The sequence below is a fragment of the Chelonia mydas genome, chromosome 9 (assembly GCF_015237465.2).
Source record: "Chelonia mydas isolate rCheMyd1 chromosome 9, rCheMyd1.pri.v2, whole genome shotgun sequence".
Classification (NCBI taxonomy): Eukaryota; Metazoa; Chordata; order Testudines; family Cheloniidae; genus Chelonia; species Chelonia mydas.
Window position 1 is genome coordinate 83,201,357 of NC_057855.1, and position 18,791 is coordinate 83,220,147.

Sequence of the window (18,791 nt, forward strand, 5' to 3'; positions counted from 1 at the left end):
CTGATCTCATAAACAAAGCAGACTAAGTTTTAGGCAAGCAGCTACATCATCAATCTGGTCCTCTTAACGTACCCTTTCTACACACATGCACATCATCCATCACTTGAAATTTTATTATGTCTACTTTAAAATGAGGTATGATTGGAGCTGTCAAATGTTGTGATTACCATAGAAACAGGGATAGATAATATCAACATGTTAAAATGACCACTTTGAAATATTTGCATTTGTTTCTGTTAGTTTAATGACTTTATGTATTATTTCAAGACATAAAATTGGATTTCTTTGTGACCTCAAAGCATAACAACAGCAATCTCAAGGGTAAAACAAAATCTAAGAATACATTTGTACAGGTATCATGAAAATGTAATAGCATTGGTGACATTTCTAGCGATCATCATCAAGATCTTGTTCGTCATTATAATCTCTGACGAGAATGTGTGGATTACCACAGTCTTCATTACCTTGACATGTACACAGTTCTGTGCAGGAAAGATTTTTCTAACTACAGACACAGTTGATTGTGCAGTGACCCCTGCTGGCACAGGCATAAATAAGGTCAAATGCCACCGGCTCCTTGAAGAACAAAAGAAGTAGTTCACCCATCCACATTTTCCATCCATGTTGCAATGGTGACCCAATATCTGGTTTATCTATGTGCAAAGATATCCAAATCTTTGTTCGCCAAGATGTTCTTTTGACTTGTTCTGGAAAACTGTCCTCATACAGTGTGCATTTGGCCAGTGACTTTTTGTTTTTGATGGCTAAATTGAGGCACAAGCAATTCAGGTCTCTGTGGTCCTCCTTTTCTTTTTTATTCTGGTCATACAGAACTGCTACCAACTTCCTTGCTGCAGAAATTGTGACTTGTCCATCACACTCTCCAAAGCAGTAAACTCCCTTTGTTTTGACGTTAAACATAGATTTTTTCCCTAATACCAAATATTGATGACACAGAGTCACATCCTGTTAATGCACATACAGCAGGAAGTATGTTGCAGAAATTAGGAGTGAGTGCTCCATAAATTGCATGCACAGGTATGAAGTGACGCTTGTCAGTTGTGCTGATAATGGTCCCTGTTTCAATCCAGATGTTATCTGTGTTCCAATTTTGGAAAGCAGTGAACAGCAAGGACCAAAACATCTGCAACAGGTGATCTAATTATTATGGTTCCTTTGACACCAAAAGACATGGGAATATACAGTATGAAGAAGCATCCTTGTGTCCACTTCCTCTTGAGTACTGTACAAGTCTTGAGCTTCTTCAAAAGCTCTACTAGTGATGGACTTTGCCACTTAACCATTGGGAAAGTCTCCAGCAAAAAGGAATGTTTATGTTGGGTGTTCTCGTACACTCTCAAGTGCATTTTGAACCATATTTTAACAGAGGAATTTTACAAGTGACTGATTGTTGGATGCCATGTTTAGAAGCTTTTTACAGGGTTTCCATCAATCACCTGGTATTTCTTGCATCTAATGTTAGATCCTATGTGGCACTGTCTTTCTGCTGTTTTCAGAGTTTCTGTTGTCAAATATGTCAAAGACTTCAATTACAGGATTAGCTTTGTCAAATCCTTTTAGGACCTGCCTCAAGTACTCAGCAGCCAATTCATCGAATGCGTGGAATTTGTTTCTAGCCATTATTTCTATGACAACCATGGCATCTCTGATAAACACTGCGGTTTCTTGGTTGCTCTTAGCTCATGGATTCTTTCAGTTTTAGCTTCCAGCTGATGCCCTAATTCAGTTTTGTCTGTTCTTCTCATTGTTCCATCAGGAGAGAAGAGGGATGTAGGTACAGGCCCTCTTGGGTGTTGATCTGAATTTATGGGCTAGTTTATTATGGCTTGCCAATGATCTGACAGAAGATATTTAGGTTCTTGTCCCAATTCGGGTTCCAGGGTTAGAGAACACAGAAAGTTCAGCATTGTGAGAGGACCCTCGGGTTGTGTGGCAAGGACACTTATACTGAGGACAATACCAAATTGTTAAGATCTTTATTAAAATGAATGAAAGAATAATAAACAATATAAAACACAGAGTCACAAAGAAGTAATACAATTCTATGACCCCTGGTAGTAACATCTCTATTCTAAAAGACTACTTAAACTAGCATACTCACACCCTTCCCTGGAGAACTGGTAGTGGGAGACAGAGGACCAGCCTCGTCTCTGGCATGCCCGATGAATTCAATGGTCCAGACTTCCCAAATTGGTAGTGATTAGGTTCGAGTGTTGGGCAACTAAACTACATTGCAAAGCTGAGCTGATAGCTTGATAGAAGATAGGGAAAGAGCAACCCTCTTGCTGACATTTCCTTACATTTCAGCACAGTATTATCATCTCAGCTAACCTGGCATCCCCAGTAGGTGCATATGCAACTCCTGTGTAGGTGCTCTTCTTTGTTTCAAGCTTGTGGTTGAAACCAGTCCAAAATGGAATCACCTGAGTGTGAACAATAGTAACACCATTTGGTGTTGGTATGACATCATGAGGTAGTCTTAAAAGACACCAGGAGAGATCTTGGACAGCGTTCATTTGTAGGTGACAAGAGTTTGTTTTCTAGAGTACTTTTTCGTGTAGAGTCAGTTCTGGATGCTTCAGTGGTATTTCTTGTGACACTGAACTATCTGCAGGCTGTCCTTGAATTACCACTCTAGCCATTGAATGGAACATATTCTTTCTATCAGTGGTCTCTACGTTGATGTCTATATTATCGTCTCCTTCATGAATGAGATTTCTGTCAGCATGAAGCGGTACAATTCCATTTGGAATGAACACGACTTGCTAATTCAGTTTTTGCAGCACTAGTGATCAACAGCCTCAGCTCACTATAACTGTTGCAGAATCCAAGAAAATGTAGGATGCCAATTAAATTGTGAGACCCAAGCTCATGCTGTAGCTGTGCAGCAAGGCTATTATGTGCAGTGGTACGATAATTTTGGAACTGTTAAATACTATGCACTTTGAAACGGAGAGCACCTTCTCTGAATGTTTTCTGAAGGATGGTACTCATTGCTGGCTGAATTATATACTGCTTTATCTATCAACCAATATACGAACTCCTGCACCAATAAGGAAACAAAAGTACTGACCTCTGTAAACTACAATCACCTAGCTTTAGATAAGATTATGAGGCTTTATAATAGCTATTTCAGCTGAAGGACTGAAGCAACATTATACAAAACCACTTGTTCATTTGAAAACTGTTCATCAGGCTCTCTCAGCAGAACATCCACAAAACATTTGGATGACTTAAGTTCCTGCTTCAGATTGCTAGTAACTTGGATAGCATCAGATAATGTTATTGTGCTGCATAGAACAATGGTAGATTTGCCTTGTCCATGCTGTGAATGAAATGAACTTGCAGAATCATAACATTTTTCGAAGCTTGCCTATTATGTGCTAGTGGAATAGCTTGCAGTTTCTACATCTGAGGGAAGTAGGGCTTTATATCTTTGTAGCATCTTGGACAGAGAAGAGCCTTCTTGTTGTACATCAGATTCTCGCGCTCTTCAATCAGCTAATAAAATGCAATGTCATAAGGTGACAGTGTTACTGCAGTATAACTAGATAGTTTTGCTTTAAGATTTGTTTTACTCAAATAGGAAGAAAGGCATGCTGAGTTATAAACTGAGTCCTTAGCAATCAAGACTTCCACAGATATTCCATGCAACATGTCATCTCTTCTTTGAAGTGCTGCTCCCCCTTAGATTGATTGCTCTCGCAAATGTTTCTATTTTATGAAGTTTCTGTCCAGCACTGGTGACTTTTGACAGTTTTGCATTCTTTTAATTTTCTTGACAAATAACACATTTTTCAAAGTTTGTGAAGTTTTTTTTTCTCTTTGTTGTAAGCAGGGGGAGGTATTCATGTAGTTCCAGCAATTGTCATCTCTAACAGCAACGTGGCCTGTATATACGTGTCACTGAATTAAAAAGCTAGTTTCTAGAATATTTCAAAGGCTAGTACTGCATGCGTAGGCAATTAAATTAAAACCTTCCACCAGCAGACTAGATGCTACATTGTATGTACAAAAGTTTACAAATGGAGAGGCTTTACATTAGGAATTCACATACATTTACATCTATCCACTATGCAGCATAAACAATGGACATGCAATCTACTGCTACTGGTGCACATGAGACTGATCTGGATAGCAAATTTTACTGAAAATATAGAACACTATTATAATCACATGTGAGATACTTTGACAATTAAGAATATGTGATGTGAAAACATTTCATGTTAGTATATTGCAAAATGCTCATATTCGCTATTTTTGTTGCACGCTAAACAGCTTCATCATTTCTAAACAAAATACTTGTTCATGCAAAATCAATAAAACTCTACACTGTCATTTGGTAGTTTTGACTAATAAACACCACAATAAGGTGCTGATATCAACTTAAACATTAAAAACTGTAGTCAGAGTCATGTGGCAGTGTTTCTGGAACTGTGCAATAAATGACACTTTCTCATTTTGGATACCATTGTTTCACCTCGCCTACAGGCTTAGGGCACCACTTGACAGCTCCACATCCGAGCTCATCTAAATGTACATAACATAAGCTTTAAAATGATATATGATGTGGGTGGGAGGGTGGGTACATTAAATTCCAAAAATATGGCTCTTTTTGGAGAATTGCCGCATGCCTGTTTAGGCAACTTTTTGGATGGAAGCCTCTCCAACTCACCAGGAAGTGGAGTTGTAGATTTAGCAAGTGGTACTCTTCCCTTTAAGTCCACAATGAATCAATGCCTAGGACTGTGCTAGGACATTGCTGTGATGCTGTTTTCAACGTAAGATGTAAAACTGAGCTCCTGACCAGTCCTGGCCCTAAAAGTTCCCTTGAGATTTTCTGAGGCTGCATTCTAATTTGGATAATGATTTTCTGCCTATACAAATTTCCCTGGCTGTTTCAACTACATATGATATTCTTCACTCCCTGCCTAAATAGTTTTGTAGCACTGCTGTTCTCTGTTAAAAAGCTGCCAGTTTCCACGTCAGCGATAGCTGCATTTTAGTGACGGGTGAGGCCAGTCCTCTTTGTATATATAGTTTTTAAAATGCTTCATGCTCCTTTGAGATGTAAAGTATACACGTAAACTATTATTCTTCAGGTTGCAGAGTAGCAGCCGTGTTAGTCTGTATTCGCAAAAAGAAAAGGAGGACTTGTGGCACCTTAGAGACTAGTGTTTTGGCCAGTGCAGTTTTAACACGTGCATGTTCCCTCGCTTCCCTGGGGACAGAGCTCCTCTGAAAGAAGGCAAAGCACTGGACAAGTCCACCAGGGTTACGCCCGCTTGCCCCCGGGGCTGCTGGCCTCAGCACAGTCTTCACTGAGCCCCCTCCCCGCGGCCAGCCATCCCAGGACTGCCTGGTTTGTGGGCGCAGTCGGGGCTCCCTGCAATGCTCCCGCTGGCTGACTCAGACACCTCCCTGGCGGCTTCTTTCCCCCTCCGAAGCAAAAGCCAACCCAGGTCATTTGCGTTGTGCCAGTCGGATACTGTCAGCCGCCTCCTCGGGCTTCCGCGGGGCCCGCCGGGGCTCTTCGGCACGCGGGGGGGTTGAGGACCCTTCCCCGGCGGGAGGCGGCGCCGGGGGACGAGGAGCTGCCGGGCGGGTCGGGAGGGCGGCGAAGCTGGCTGCGAGGCGCGGGGCCTGGCACGCCGGGGCGGCTCTAACTCCCCTCTCCCTTTCTCCCCATTCATCCTTCCCTGCCCCCTCCCCGTTGCAGGCGGAGCGGGCCCGGGAGGAGGCGGAGCAGGCGGCCGCACGTCCCCCGGCCGGCCGGCCGGCCCCCCCGCTATGGGTCGGAAGCGCTGCGTGGGGGGAGACGGCTCCAAGATGGCGGCGGGTTGCTGCGGGGTGAAGAAGCAGAAACTCTCCAGTTCCCCTCCCTCGGGCTCGGCCGGCCCGGGGGGCGGCGGCGGCAGCTCCCACTGCGGCGGGGCGGCGGCAGCGGGCGGCGAGCCGGGGGCGCTACCCCCGCCGGGGATCGCCCGCCTCAACGGCCTGGGGGGGCTGGCGGGGGGCGCCGCCGGCTGCGTCCTGTCCCCGCCGCTGCCGCCCAGCTGCGGCGGGGGCCCCGGCGGCCTCTCCCCCCCGGCCGCCTCGCTGCTCGCCTCCCCCGGGGCCGGCTCCGGCGGGCCCGGCTGCAGGAAGATGGTGGTGTCGGCTGAGATGTGCTGCTTCTGCTTCGATGTGCTCTACTGTCACCTGTACGGCTACCAGCCCCCGCGGAGCCCCCGCTTCACCAACGACCCCTAGTGAGTACCCGGCTCCGGCCCCTGCCCCTGCCCCCGCAGCGCCCCCTCGCGAGTACCCGGCCCCGGCCCCCCGAACAGCGCCCCCTAGCGAGTACCCGGCCCCGGCCCCTGTCCCGTGAACAGCGCCCCCTAGCGAGTACCCGGCCCCGGCCCCCCGAACAGCGCCCCCTAGCGAGTACCCGGCCCCGGCCCCCCGAACAGCGCCCCTTCGCGAGTACCCGGCCCCGGCCCCTGTCCCGTGAACAGCGCCCTCTAGCGAGTACCCGGCCCCGGCCCCTGTCCCGTGAACAGCGCCCCCTAGCGAGTACCCGGCCCCGGCCCCCCGAACAGCGCCCCTTCGCGAGTACCCGGCCCCGGCCCCCCGAACAGCGCCCCTTCGCGAGTACCCGGCCCCGGCCCCCCGAACAGCGCCCCTTCGCGAGTACCCGGCCCCGGCCCCCCGAACAGCGCCCCTTCGCGAGTACCCGGCCCCGGCCCCCCGAACAGCGCCCCCTAGCGAGTACCCGGCCCCTGCCCCGTGAACAGCGCCCCCTAGCGAGTACCCGGCCCCTGCCCCGTGAACAGCGCCCCCTAGCGAGTACCCGGCCCCGGCCCCCCGAACAGCGCCCCTTCGCGAGTACCCGGCCCCGGCCCCCCGAACAGCGCCCCCTAGCGAGTACCCGGCCCCGGCCCCTGCCCCCCGAACAGCGCCCCCTAGCGAGTACCCGGCCCCGGCCCCTGCCCCCCGAACAGCGCCCCCTAGCGAGTACCCGGCCCCGGGTCCGGCCCCCCGAACAGCGCCCCCTAGCGAGTACCCGGCCCCGGGTCCGGCCCCCCGAACAGCGCCCCCTAGCGAGTACCCGGCCCCGGGTCCGGCCCCCCGAACAGCGCCCCCTAGCGAGTACCCGGCCCCGGCCCCGGCCCCCCGAACAGCGCCCCTTCGCGAGTACCCGGCCCCGGCCCCCCGAACAGCGCCCCTTCGCGAGTACCCGGCCCCGGCCCCTGCCCCGTGAACAGCGCCCCCTAGCGAGTACCCGGCCCCGGCCCCTGCCCCGTGAACAGCGCCCCCTAGCGAGTACCCGGCCCCGGCCCCTGCCCCGTGAACAGCGCCCCCTAGCGAGTACCCGGCCCCGGCCCCTGCCCCGTGAACAGCGCCCCCTAGCGAGTACCCGGCCCCGGCCCCTGCCCCGTGAACAGCGCCCCCTCGCGAGTATCCGGCCCCGGCCCCCCGAACAGCGCCACCTAGTGAGTACCCAGGTTCGGCCCCCCGAACAGCGCCCCCTCGCGAGTACCCGGCCCCCTGAACAGCGCCCCCTCGCGAGTACCCGGCTCCGGCCCCGGCCCCCCGAACAGCGCCCCCTCGCGAGTACCCGGCTCCGGCCCCGGCCCCCCGAACAGCGCCCCCTCGCGAGTACCCGGCTCCGGCCCCGGCCCCCCGAACAGCGCCCCCTCGCGAGTACCCGGCTCCGGCCCCGGCCCCCCGAACAGCGCCCCCTCGCGAGTACCCGGCCCCGGCCCCCCGAACAGCGCCCCCTCGCGAGTACCCGGCCCCGGCCCCGGCCCCTCGAACAGCGCCCCCTCGCGAGTACCCGGCCCCGGCCCCCCGAACAGCGCCCCCTCGCGAGTACCCGGCTCCGGCCCCTGCCCCCCCGAACAGCGCCCCCTAGCGAGTACTCGGCCCCGGCCCCCCGAACAGCACCCCCTAGCGAGAACCCGGCTCCGACTCCGGCCCCTGACCCCCGCACAGCGCCCCCTAGCGAGTACCCGGCCCCGTGCTCCAGCCCCAGACAGCGCCCCCTCACGAGTACCCGGCTCCGGCCCCTGCCCCCCGAACAGCGCCCCCTCGCGAGTACCCGGCCCCTGCCCCCCGAACAGCGCCCCCTCGCGAGTACCCGGCCCCTGCCCCCCGAACAGCGCCCCCTAGCGAGTACCCGGCCCCTGCCCCCCGAACAGCGCCCCCTCGCGAGTACCCGGCCCTGGCCCCGTCCCCCCAAACAGCGCCCCCTAGCGAGTACCCGTGCTCCAGCCCCCCGAACAGCGCCCCCTAGCGAGTACCCGGCCCCGTGCTCCGGCCCCTGACCCCCGCACAGCGCCCCCTAGCGAGTACCCAGCCCCGTGCTCCAGCCCCAGACAGCGTCCCCTCGCAAGTACCCGGCTCTGGCCCCTGCCCCCCAGACAGCACCCCCTCACGAGTACCCGGCTCCGGCTCCGGCCCCTGCCCCCCGAACAGCGCCCCCTCGCGAGTACCCGGCTCCGGCCCCTGCCCCCCGAACAGCGCCCTCTCGCGAGTACCCGGCTCCGGCTCCGGCCCCTGCCCCCCGAACAGCGCCCCGTCGCGAGTACCCGGCTCCGGCTCCGGCTCCTGCCCCCCGAACAGCGCCCCCTCGCGAGTACCCGGCTCCGGCCCCTGCCCCCCGAACAGCGTCCCCTCGCGAGTACCCGGCTCCTGCTCTGGCCCCTGCCCCCCGAACAGCGCTCCCTCGCGAGTACCCGGCTCCTGCTCCGGCCCCTGCCCCCCGAACAGTGCCCCCTAGCGAGTACCCGGCTCCAGCCCATGCCCCCCGAACAGCGTCCCCTAGCGAGTACCCGGCTCCGGCCCATGCCCTGTGTTCCGGCCCACCATAGTGCCCCCTAGTGAGTATCCGGCTCCTGCCCCCCGCAGCACCCCCTAGTGAGTACCCGGCCCCTGCCCCCAGGACTCCTGTCCGTGCCAGCGCCCTCTTCTGAGTACCTGGCTCCAGCCCTGCGGGCTCCTGCCCCGTGGGCTCTTGTCCCCGCCAGCACCCCACAGTGAGTACCTGGCTCCTGCCCCGGGCTCCTGTCCCCGAGCTCTGGCCCCTCGCCAGCAGCCCCTAGTGATTACCCGGCTCTGGCCCCATCCCCCGGGCTCCTGTACCCACCAGCACCCTCTCGTGAGTACCTGGCTCTGGCCCTGGGCTCCTGTCCATAGGCATCTCCCGCCGCCAGCACCCCCTAGTGAGTACACAGCTCTGGCCCTAGGCTGCTGCCCCCTGCCAGCGCCCCCTAATGAATACCCTGCTCGAGCCCTGGGCTCCTGTCCCTGGGCTCCTCCCCCCGCAGCACCCCGTTGTGAGTACCCTGCTCCAGCCCTGGGCTGTTGCCCCCAGGCTCCGCCCCCTGCCAGCGCCCCCTAGTGAGTGCGTGGCTCTGGCCCCGGCTCCTGTCCCTGCCCCTGGCACCTCCCCCCGACAGCACCCCCTAGTGAGTACCCAGCTCCGGCCCTGGACTCCTGCCCCCGGGCTTTGGCCCGCTGCCAGCACCCCCTAGTGAATACCTGGCTCCTGCCCCCTGGCTCTGACCCCGTCAGCGCCCCCTAGTGAGTACCCGGCTCCAGCCCCTGGGCACCCCCAGGCACCCTGTTCTGTGCACCCCTGGGCACCCTGCCACCACTGACCAGTGACCCATAGTGAGTACCCCACACTCTGCCCCATATACCCTCCCCAGGCACCATATCCCAGTGCACCTTCTCCTTCCCGGCTGCCACATACCCCATTTCATCAGTGAGCTCCACTGAGGACTCCACGTCAGGCACCATGCCCCATATTGTCTGTACCCCTCGCTCCATACAGCTACCAGCCCTCTCTTTACCAATGACCACTAGTGAGTATCCCCTACTGGGCACCTTGCCCCCATTTACTCTCTACACCATACCACACCACATACAGCTGCCAGTCCTAGCAGAGCCCCTGCTTCATCAGTGACCCCTACTGAGTGGTCCACACTGGGCTCCATACTGTACCTTTGCAGCCCATGCTCTTCCACCCTATATAGCTGCCAGCCGTCAAAGCCCTATATCACCTCCATGGACCCACACCATATATCTGACAGCACCTGAGGAGCTGCCCCACTTCACCAGATACCCCTAGTGAGTACCTGACACAGAACACCATACTCCTATCCTGCCCCCACGTATATGGTTACCAGCCTCTGATTCACCAATGATTTCTGGTGAGTATCCCACACATTGCCCTCATTGCTTTTTGTATTCCCATCCCCTACACATAGTTCCCAGCCTCTGCGGAGCCCTGGTTTCATCAGTCACCCCTAGTGAGTTTTCTATTTCAGGAACCATACCCCTATACCATCTCATAGATCTCCTTCCAGCCCTAAACAGTGTGGAGCCCGGCTTCATCAGCCTCTAGTGAATACTTCACATCAGACACCCGTACCCCTTCATGATGCCCCTTGAGTTCCCCTATGGGGCTCCCAGTGAGCTCTGGCTTCACCAGTGACCCCTAGTAAGTATCCTTCAGTGCTCTTGTACATCTACTATCCCATGCAGAGCCGTGGCTTCACAAGTGACCTCATCTGCCCTGCTATCTCCCCATGTGCAGCTATTAGCACTTGCAGGGCAGTGGTATACTTCCTCCTTGCTGCATGACCACCATGCTTGGTAGACCCCTTCCCCCCCTCTCTCCCTCCTCTTGCTTCACCAATATCTGCTAATGAATTCCTCTCTCCATCTTCTATACCTCCGTGCGCCCTCAGTAGTGCTTCCTGCTACCACAGAGTCCTTGCTTCACCAGTGACACTTGATGAATGTCCTTTGTATTCTAGATATATCTGGCACATGATTAATAACCTTAATGGAACCCTCATTACACTGACCCCTAGTGTGTACTCTGTGTAGGAGATGTATAGTCCTAGCTGCCATAGATCTCCTGCTTCACCTACAACCCCAGCAAGTACTCCCTACATGCCCTTCTAAACTTCTGTGTACCAATATGAGGGGCTCAGCTGTGAGTTTCTTTACATTACCCTTTCCTCTCTACGTCCTGTGTGCTCCCCCTTATAGATACCAGTTTCTTAGGGACTCTTGTTTCTCTTGATTTGTACTAAGTAGCTATCGTCTTGTGGGGGGGGTCCACTTCCCTTCTATCTGTTCTCCATCCCAGTCCTACATAGATAACCAGCCTCAATTTTCTACAGTTATCACTCTGTGGTTTCATTGATGGGGGAGAACCGAGTTCTGCCCACAGTTTATTTGCTGTAGATTGATAAAGAATAAATAACTTGTAGAACTCTCTCCAGTAAGCACGTCGCCAGCTCTGCTAGTTAAGGTTGAGTGTCACTTTCTGTCTAAAGGTCAACTATTTTAAGTGCTCTAAAATCCACATTACTTGGATTGTCTTGAAATTTGCTGTGGCTCATGGTGGTGCAGGTTAGGATTAGTGGTCAAACTTAGTGTCATTTGACAAAGGGGTTCCTAAAATACACTTCTAACCTTCCCCCTTAAAAAAGATGTTTACAACATCAACTGGTTCCTGTAACTTTTTTTTTTTTTAATGAACACCTAGGCTCAAACTATAACTCTAATCCTCCCTAAACTGATCTCGGTCACTCAGGATTTCTCTCTCCTAGGCCTGGTCTACTCTACAAAATTTTACCAGTAACACTTCCTTATTTCAGCACATCTTTGCATGCGTCCACATTCAATTTTAGGACCTGTCAGTAAAACCCTGAGTTTGTCAGTGACTGAAAACCACTTCCCTGAATGACACAGGTCCTCTACCAGCACTGTTCCACTGGTAAAATGTGTGTGGATGCTGCATTACATGTACTACTAAAAATAGTACTCCAGCAACTGTGGTCACAAATTTGAACTCTATTGCACAGTGACTGGAAAGAAACTCTCTTTCCCTCCCCCCCCCCACCTTTTAAAATCTCCAGCCTGTTTTTGAAATGACCCTTTCCCTGCTAGCCCACCTTTGCAAGCACACAGTTATACCTCGGTGTAAAAACTCCAGCTAATGCTCATGCTACTTACTGGTCCTGAATTTCCTCCGCCTATGGGGAGAACAAACAGTACAAGCCCAGCTGCGGCAAACCCAGTTGGATGAATAGTGTTTTGAAGAACTGACTTTCCAAAAAAGTAGTTTTTCTGCAATCCCTCAAATAAAGGATCATTCTCAAAGAGACCTTTGCTCTCTTGGGAGATCAGAAGTGCTGACAGAGCAACTCTGTAAGGGGGAATGTTGGGCAACTTTCCCTTCAGTGACATTTGGGGAAAAGGGAAGCGTAGCCATCTGTGCCCTCCCTTTCCTCCATCCCCTCCATTCCCCACAAATATCCCTCCATTCCCCACAGTTCCTCCCCATGGCTGTTCTAGGACTTGGCTACTCCCTCAACAGGGGAAGGAATTCAGAACTCCTCACCTTCTCCTTCCTGCCTCCAGCTGTGGGGAAGGGGCTCCAGGCTTAGTCTTCCCCACGCTAATGTTGCTTCTAATGGGAATGGGGAATTCAGAGCATTGCAGGAGAATGTGAGGTGGAAAGGAAGGGCTCAGAGCAGTGCAGTGCAGTGAGGGTTATTTGGGGCTTCATCTGTCCCCCTGCAAAAAGTGTCCCCACTAACTCCATGCAAGTATTGCACTGTTCCAGCATCTTTTGCCTAGCTCTTCAACCTGTGGATCCCATTATGGCTCCCACCTCTCCATGGGGAGGAGGGAGAATCACATTGTGTTGGTCAGGCAAACAGACAGGAGATGTCGCTGGATCAGTAAAAGACTAACATGCTGTTAGTGCATTCTGTGGCTAGGGTAATCGTTGCCAATAGCCAGAAGTAGGGGAAGAGAAGAGGTGGGCTGTGGTACATGGAGATGCTGAGCAATTTTTATTAAAAACCAAAGAAATTAAGTGTGCCAAAATTTTATTAATGGAGAGTTAAGATTTCCCAGTGGTGCCTCATGCCTTTCCCAAATGTGCAGAGTGGTTAAACTTAAACTTCTGAAAACCAAGAAATACAAAGTTAAGGTACATGCCACTCTGCAACCTAACTGTAACTCTGCTCCCTTTGAGCAAAGCCCCAATGCTCCAACAACACATACTAGCTCTCAACTCTTACAGATACTACAGAACACTTCAGGAACAGAGCACATGACATTGTAAAACAAAGCGTAATAGCTCTTTGCTAAGGCAAAACTCAGGTTTATGTTAGGCATAGCGAACAGGAGTTGCTTATGCTGACACAGAGTGTACTCCACACAAACCACTCCAGATTTGCTAAGGATTCTTCTCAATAGGCCCTGGAGACCACTGTCATATATGCCACCAGACTTCTGATAATCCCCATGGTTGAAAAAAAGATCCTTGTGTATCTCTGGTGACTCAGTCTTCAGGATTCAGAGCTGAAATGAGGCAAACTTGATCTCTGAAGGTACACATGCACCTCTCCCCATATCACAGTGATAGCTCTGTCGTGCTGCTCCCATTAATCCCATCACCGTTCAATACAGCTACATATAACAGAAGGAATGCAGCTGGCGTGCATGCAGTTAAAAGCTGGAATTCCAGTCTGTGGGATATACAGCACAAACAGTGGCATGTTCTTAGTCCTTCCTCCTATCTGCTTATTATAGATTCATGGATATTAAGCCCAGAAGGGACCATTAGATAATCTGGTCTGACCTTCTGTATAACACAGGACAGAAATTTTCATCAAGTTACTCCTGTATCGAGCCTTATAACTTGTTTGACTAAGGTATCTTCCAGAAAGGCATCCAGTCTTGATTTGGAGACATCCATAGATAGATAACCCACCACTTCCCTTTATAGTTTAATGTTTGCAGCACCCTTACTGAACCGTTCCCAATGGCTGTTTCCTCCTGGGGGTTGGGGGGTGGTATGTACCTTAACTTTGTATTTCCTGGTTTTTGAGAGGTTTAAGTTTAGTCACTCTTCGCATTCTGGAATAGCACAGAGCACAACTGGGCAACCTTAACTGAGTTACCAAAGATTTTGGGCTTTTAAATGTAAGTATTTTCCCCTTTGCTGATATGTTTTTAAAGCAAGCAAATAAACAAATGACCTGAGTAACTGTTTTGGAGACTAGGAACTGTGAGAGAACAGTGGTGGTGACTATTTTAAATACACAGGTAGAATTATGAATTTAATTCTTTCCTTTCTGTTCTAATATTTTACTATTATTAAAGTGGGAAGAAACAAGAGACAATCAAATGAAGGACCATTAAGAAAATACTGTACCAAAAAACCCTCTCTCCTTACTGAAGTTTTGTTCAGCAGCCTCTTCTCAGATAATTCCAGTGACTTCTACTTACTATAACAACATTAAAATAAGTTACATGAACTGGGATCCCTTTGGTGTCTGTCAATTTTCAGCATTTGGACAAGAATTGTGATTTAGCCCAGGTTGAGTGTAAATTGACCTTGTGGGATAGAAAAGGTTCTGGAGGACCCTGCTTGTATGCATTCCCCCCAGCTGCAGCTTTTTTGTTCCTTTGTCTTAGCTACAACTTCATACCTGTTGTTACCTGAATAGGGTTTTTCCTCAGAGGACAGGCTGATTTGATCATACTTTGGACGGGTGAAAAAACCCTTTACTCCTCCACCTACAATCCCAAGAGCGGTTTCTTTGAAACTTTAAAATAATAATTATGCTTTTTTTTAAGACTGGCACTGGATTTTAGGAGAGACAATAATAAACATACATAGGTAGATAGTCTGTATGTTTAATTATGGCTGGTAAATCCAAAGGGCTATATGTATCTTTTGTGTGTGTTCTGGTCTTTCACCTGTGCATACAGTTGCCTGTACTATTTCTGGGGCATTTACTCTCTACCAATTATTATTTTTTCACACACATTTACTGGCTTTATACTCCACACTATTGCCTTCATCAGTCAACTTTTCTTTCCAGGAACAATTATATAAAAATGTTTGTAAATGTATGATCAAAGTAGAAAACTTCCATGTGATCTAAGAGAAACTTTCAGTCTGGCCAGCCCTATATTGACTCTCTAAAGAACCGAGCATGTAGTACATGTTCACTTCACTTTCACAAAAGTTAAACTAATATCTTTAATGTCAGAAGATTAAACTGTTCTTCTAGAACACTTTTTTATGTGACTATGGAGCCTTTGCTATGTATAATAAAAATTTATCCTTTGCATAACAAACTGTTAGACGTCATCTATAACTATTGCCTTAGTCTTCACAATAAGACACGTCACTTTATACTGAAGTTGTGTCACAATATGACATGTCACTTTATACTGAAGGGAATGGGTTCTGTGGCGTTCAAGATGCCCAGTTGGTAGGTCCTGTTTCTGTCTGTGACTGCATCCAAACTGTTCTGCTGTTTGTCATATTTGTTTTTCTTATACATTTCAAAACTTTTATTCAGTTGTAATTGCTCTCTTCCCTTCTACCACTGAACACGAAATATTTGACTGTGAAGCAGAGAGTCTTACAAAGAAGCATCTTGTAGATTTTTTTAAAAAATGCAGTACAGAAAGAGGTTCAGGGTATGTTGGCTGCCAGTAGCAGTGTTCTGTAGGGAATTCCCAGCATGTTCAAAAGTAAGATTGATGACTATGCCTTGGTATTGTAGCAGAGGAAAAATGATAGCGTACCAGGAAACTGTAAGAGACTACAGAAAGAATGGTTTCAGAGTAGCAGCCGTGTTAGTCTGTATTCGCAAAAAGAAAAGGAGGACTTGTGACACCTTAGAGACTAACAAATTTATTTGAGCATAAGCTGTAGCTCACGAAAGCTTATGCTCAAATAAATTTGTTAGTCTCTAAGGTGCCACAAGTCCTCCTTTTCTTTTTACAGAAAGAATATATCTTTGCCAATAGGTTTAACTCCTAATGTTCTTATAAAACGGAGAAAGTGTTGAGATGATAAAAGCTCTAAATATCCTGTCATAGTTGTGGTATTAGTGACTCTCTTCAGTTTTAGTTGAAAATGGGTACTAGGTAGGAATTATAGGTATTAAACTGTATTCAGCAGGACATAGGAAGTGGGCAAACTGCATAAGTACAGCATAAGGCAGATGGTCAACAGGTTAGTAAGGCTTGTATTGTTGAGAGAGGTGTGGTGTGAGACTGTTGGCTGCATGTGCTTCTGATTTGAGTGAATTTTCCTGAGTGCAAATGGGATGGAATCTGCCAGGAGTTTGCAGTACAAGAAATAGGAGGTGTAGGTGCTCTTGGGAAAGGACCCAAGAATTCATTCTTTCAGCTGGAAGCATTCGCTGTAGAGTTTGGTACTGCTCATACATCATCTGTGGTCAGTCACCATATTAGCTTTGGAGAGACCGGCTGTTCCCTCCCGCCCTAAAGGATGTGCATGTGGAGAAACCGCTTTTCCTTTGTTCTGCCATTGCCTATATAGATGTACTTCCTTGTTGCATCTTCTATTTTGGCTAATATATCCATATCTTTTGTTGGTCCGATTCTCTCTCTCTCTCCCCTCCCCCACCCCTCCCTTGGAGGTATCCAGCTAGAGATATTCACGACATAATGTGTTAACGTTATCTTATACCTAAGGCCCTATATTAATCATGATTTCATTAAGATCACAGAATCCACAAAATACTGAAAATGTAAAAAAATCCTGTGTGTGTGTGTATTTTGTTGAATGTAATTTTGACGGTGTCTTTTTGTGACACTGTATTTTAGATGCTTTCACCTCAACCTATTTGCCTTTGAAAAAGGACATATTGGGGCCTAAAATTGAATATTTCATTTGTCCAAATCCCTTTCTGAAGAGCAGTAGTCTGTTTTGCTCTCTAGAGATCTCTGAATAGTTAAGAATTTAACAATATTCAAATACTTCCTTTTGGTAGTGATGCGCTGTAAAAGTGTTGTTTTTTCTTGAGCAGTCTATTAAATCTGTCATTTGTATTATATATTAGGCCTTCACAATTTGGATGCTATGCAGCATCCTTTAACATTAGCATATATAAGCTTTAATGCTGTTTAGATTTGCAGATCTATATTCTCTTTTTAAGAATCTAAGTGGTTTCCCTCTGAGGGTATATGTACACTTTAACCTAGGCTGTAATTCCTAACTTGAGGAGACATACCTAGGCTAGCTGTGAAAACTGAACTATTGCCGTAAAAATAGCATGTAGCCGTGGCAGTGGGAGTGGCGAGGCGGGGGTTAGCCACCCCAGATACATACTTTGCATCTCGAACAGGTGTGTACTCAGGATGGCTCGCCCCTTCCATCACCATGACCATGCTCTATTTTTAGTGCACTTGGTCAGTGAGAGCTAGTGTAGGTCAGTCTCCTCAAGTTGGGAATTACATTCCCAGCTGATAGCATAGACTGTAGGTTTGCAGAACTTTTCAGCTTTAAATCTGTATGGTTCTTTTAGCTGCAGATTTCTAGGACCACCAGCTAAGAAAACTTGATGGCAACTGAAGTTCGATCATGGTTATCAGAAGAGGGTTACTAAAAACAAAAGTACATTTGGAAACGGAACATCTACACAGTGTGGTTTGTTATATCAGTGAAGTTTTACTGATGAAGTTACAAGTACGGAGCTAATTTCAAACATAAAGGCAGTTATTTAAACTTAGAATAGTGGATTGTCTAGATTATAGAGTGGCTCTTGTCAGTGCTATAATTTATGCTGCCTGGTCAAACAGAGCTACGTTGCCTTTCAAGCTGTCATAGATAACAAAAGCAGAAGACCTTTCCCCTATACTAGGTTGATAGCTGGTTTTCAGGGTTTCAGTATCATTTTTAACAGAAATCCAGGCTAACGGGAGTACTATAGGGAGCTATTTACAAGTGTTAAATAAGGGGTTTGCATCTTTCAGCAGCCTTTAAGCGCATGTGAAAAACATCTCTTCATCTCATACTCAGCCTGCATGTGCCCAAAACTCAAAGCTTGAAATTATATGGAATATTTTTTCACATGCATGAAGTTCAGTGAGTTGCAGCACTACAATGTACAGTCATATATACAAGACCAGTCTTGTGAGGGACAGAAGTAAAACTAGGTCTAACAATGAGGACATATAGCAGTGAGCTAAAATGATCACAAATTTAACTAAACATACTTTCAGAAAAATATTTTAAAAACTCTGTTCCTGCAAAGCGACCTCCTGAGATCTATTTTTGAAAGGAAGAGGTTCTCTCCTTGGCTGTCAGTATTCAATCTCTGACGAGGTACCGCTTTCTTTTTGCTGCTGCTGCCTGCTTTACCCCATGCTACTTATACTTTGAGGTGACCCAGGCATACTCCCACTTTTTGTGATTAAACAATATGCCCTAATACCCGTGGCAATGTTGGGCTTTGGTAACTTTCTGGAAAGCTGTTCTTGTTGATGCTGCATGGGTGCCCTCTTACAGCACCAAATATATGGAACCAATATTATTAAAGATCTAGTTCCTGGATTGTTCTTGGTTCGGTGAGTTGTTCTGATCAGCCTTGTTTCTACCTGAGGTGGGATCACAGGCTTATTGGGACAGCTGTCAATGCAGAGATGCATTTATATCCTGGGGCTTTTGTTCTCCTTTGGTTTATGAGGAGCGCTCCCTCAGCTTCTCTGGCCCCTTGGCTCAGCTCATTTCATGTCACCTTTCCTTGCTTTCCTTTTAACTCAGGAGTTATGTGGCCTTACTAGCAGGGTCCTCCTTAGTAATCTGGGGATCATAAAATACACTGCTGGTACTCAGTCTTCTCCCAAGTAATGTGTTGTCTGTCTCATTTACTCTGCCAGTCTAACTGCAGCATTATCTTCTCTGTTGGACAGTACTTCTGACC

At 49.3% G+C, this 18,791-nt stretch overlaps 1 protein-coding gene across 18 annotated transcripts in view; it reads left to right on the forward strand.

The window, feature by feature from the left end:
• The first annotated feature begins 5,670 nt into the window (after positions 1-5,670).
• AMMECR1 (AMMECR nuclear protein 1) overlaps positions 5,671-18,791 on the forward strand; it is a 113,757-nt gene continuing 100,636 nt past the window's right edge. For 3 of the 18 annotated variants that reach the window (XM_037908906.2, XM_037908907.2, XM_037908909.2), the window contains exon 1: positions 5,671-6,272. In XM_037908906.2, coding sequence (XP_037764834.1) covers positions 5,812-6,272 — 461 coding nt within the window. In that variant the 5' untranslated portion in view covers positions 5,671-5,811. Of the gene's footprint in view, positions 6,273-10,043; positions 10,221-10,376; positions 10,511-18,791 lie in introns of all 18 variants that reach the window. The other 15 variants (XR_005226764.2, XM_037908908.2, XR_005226761.2 and 12 more) reach the window with 13 other exon arrangements.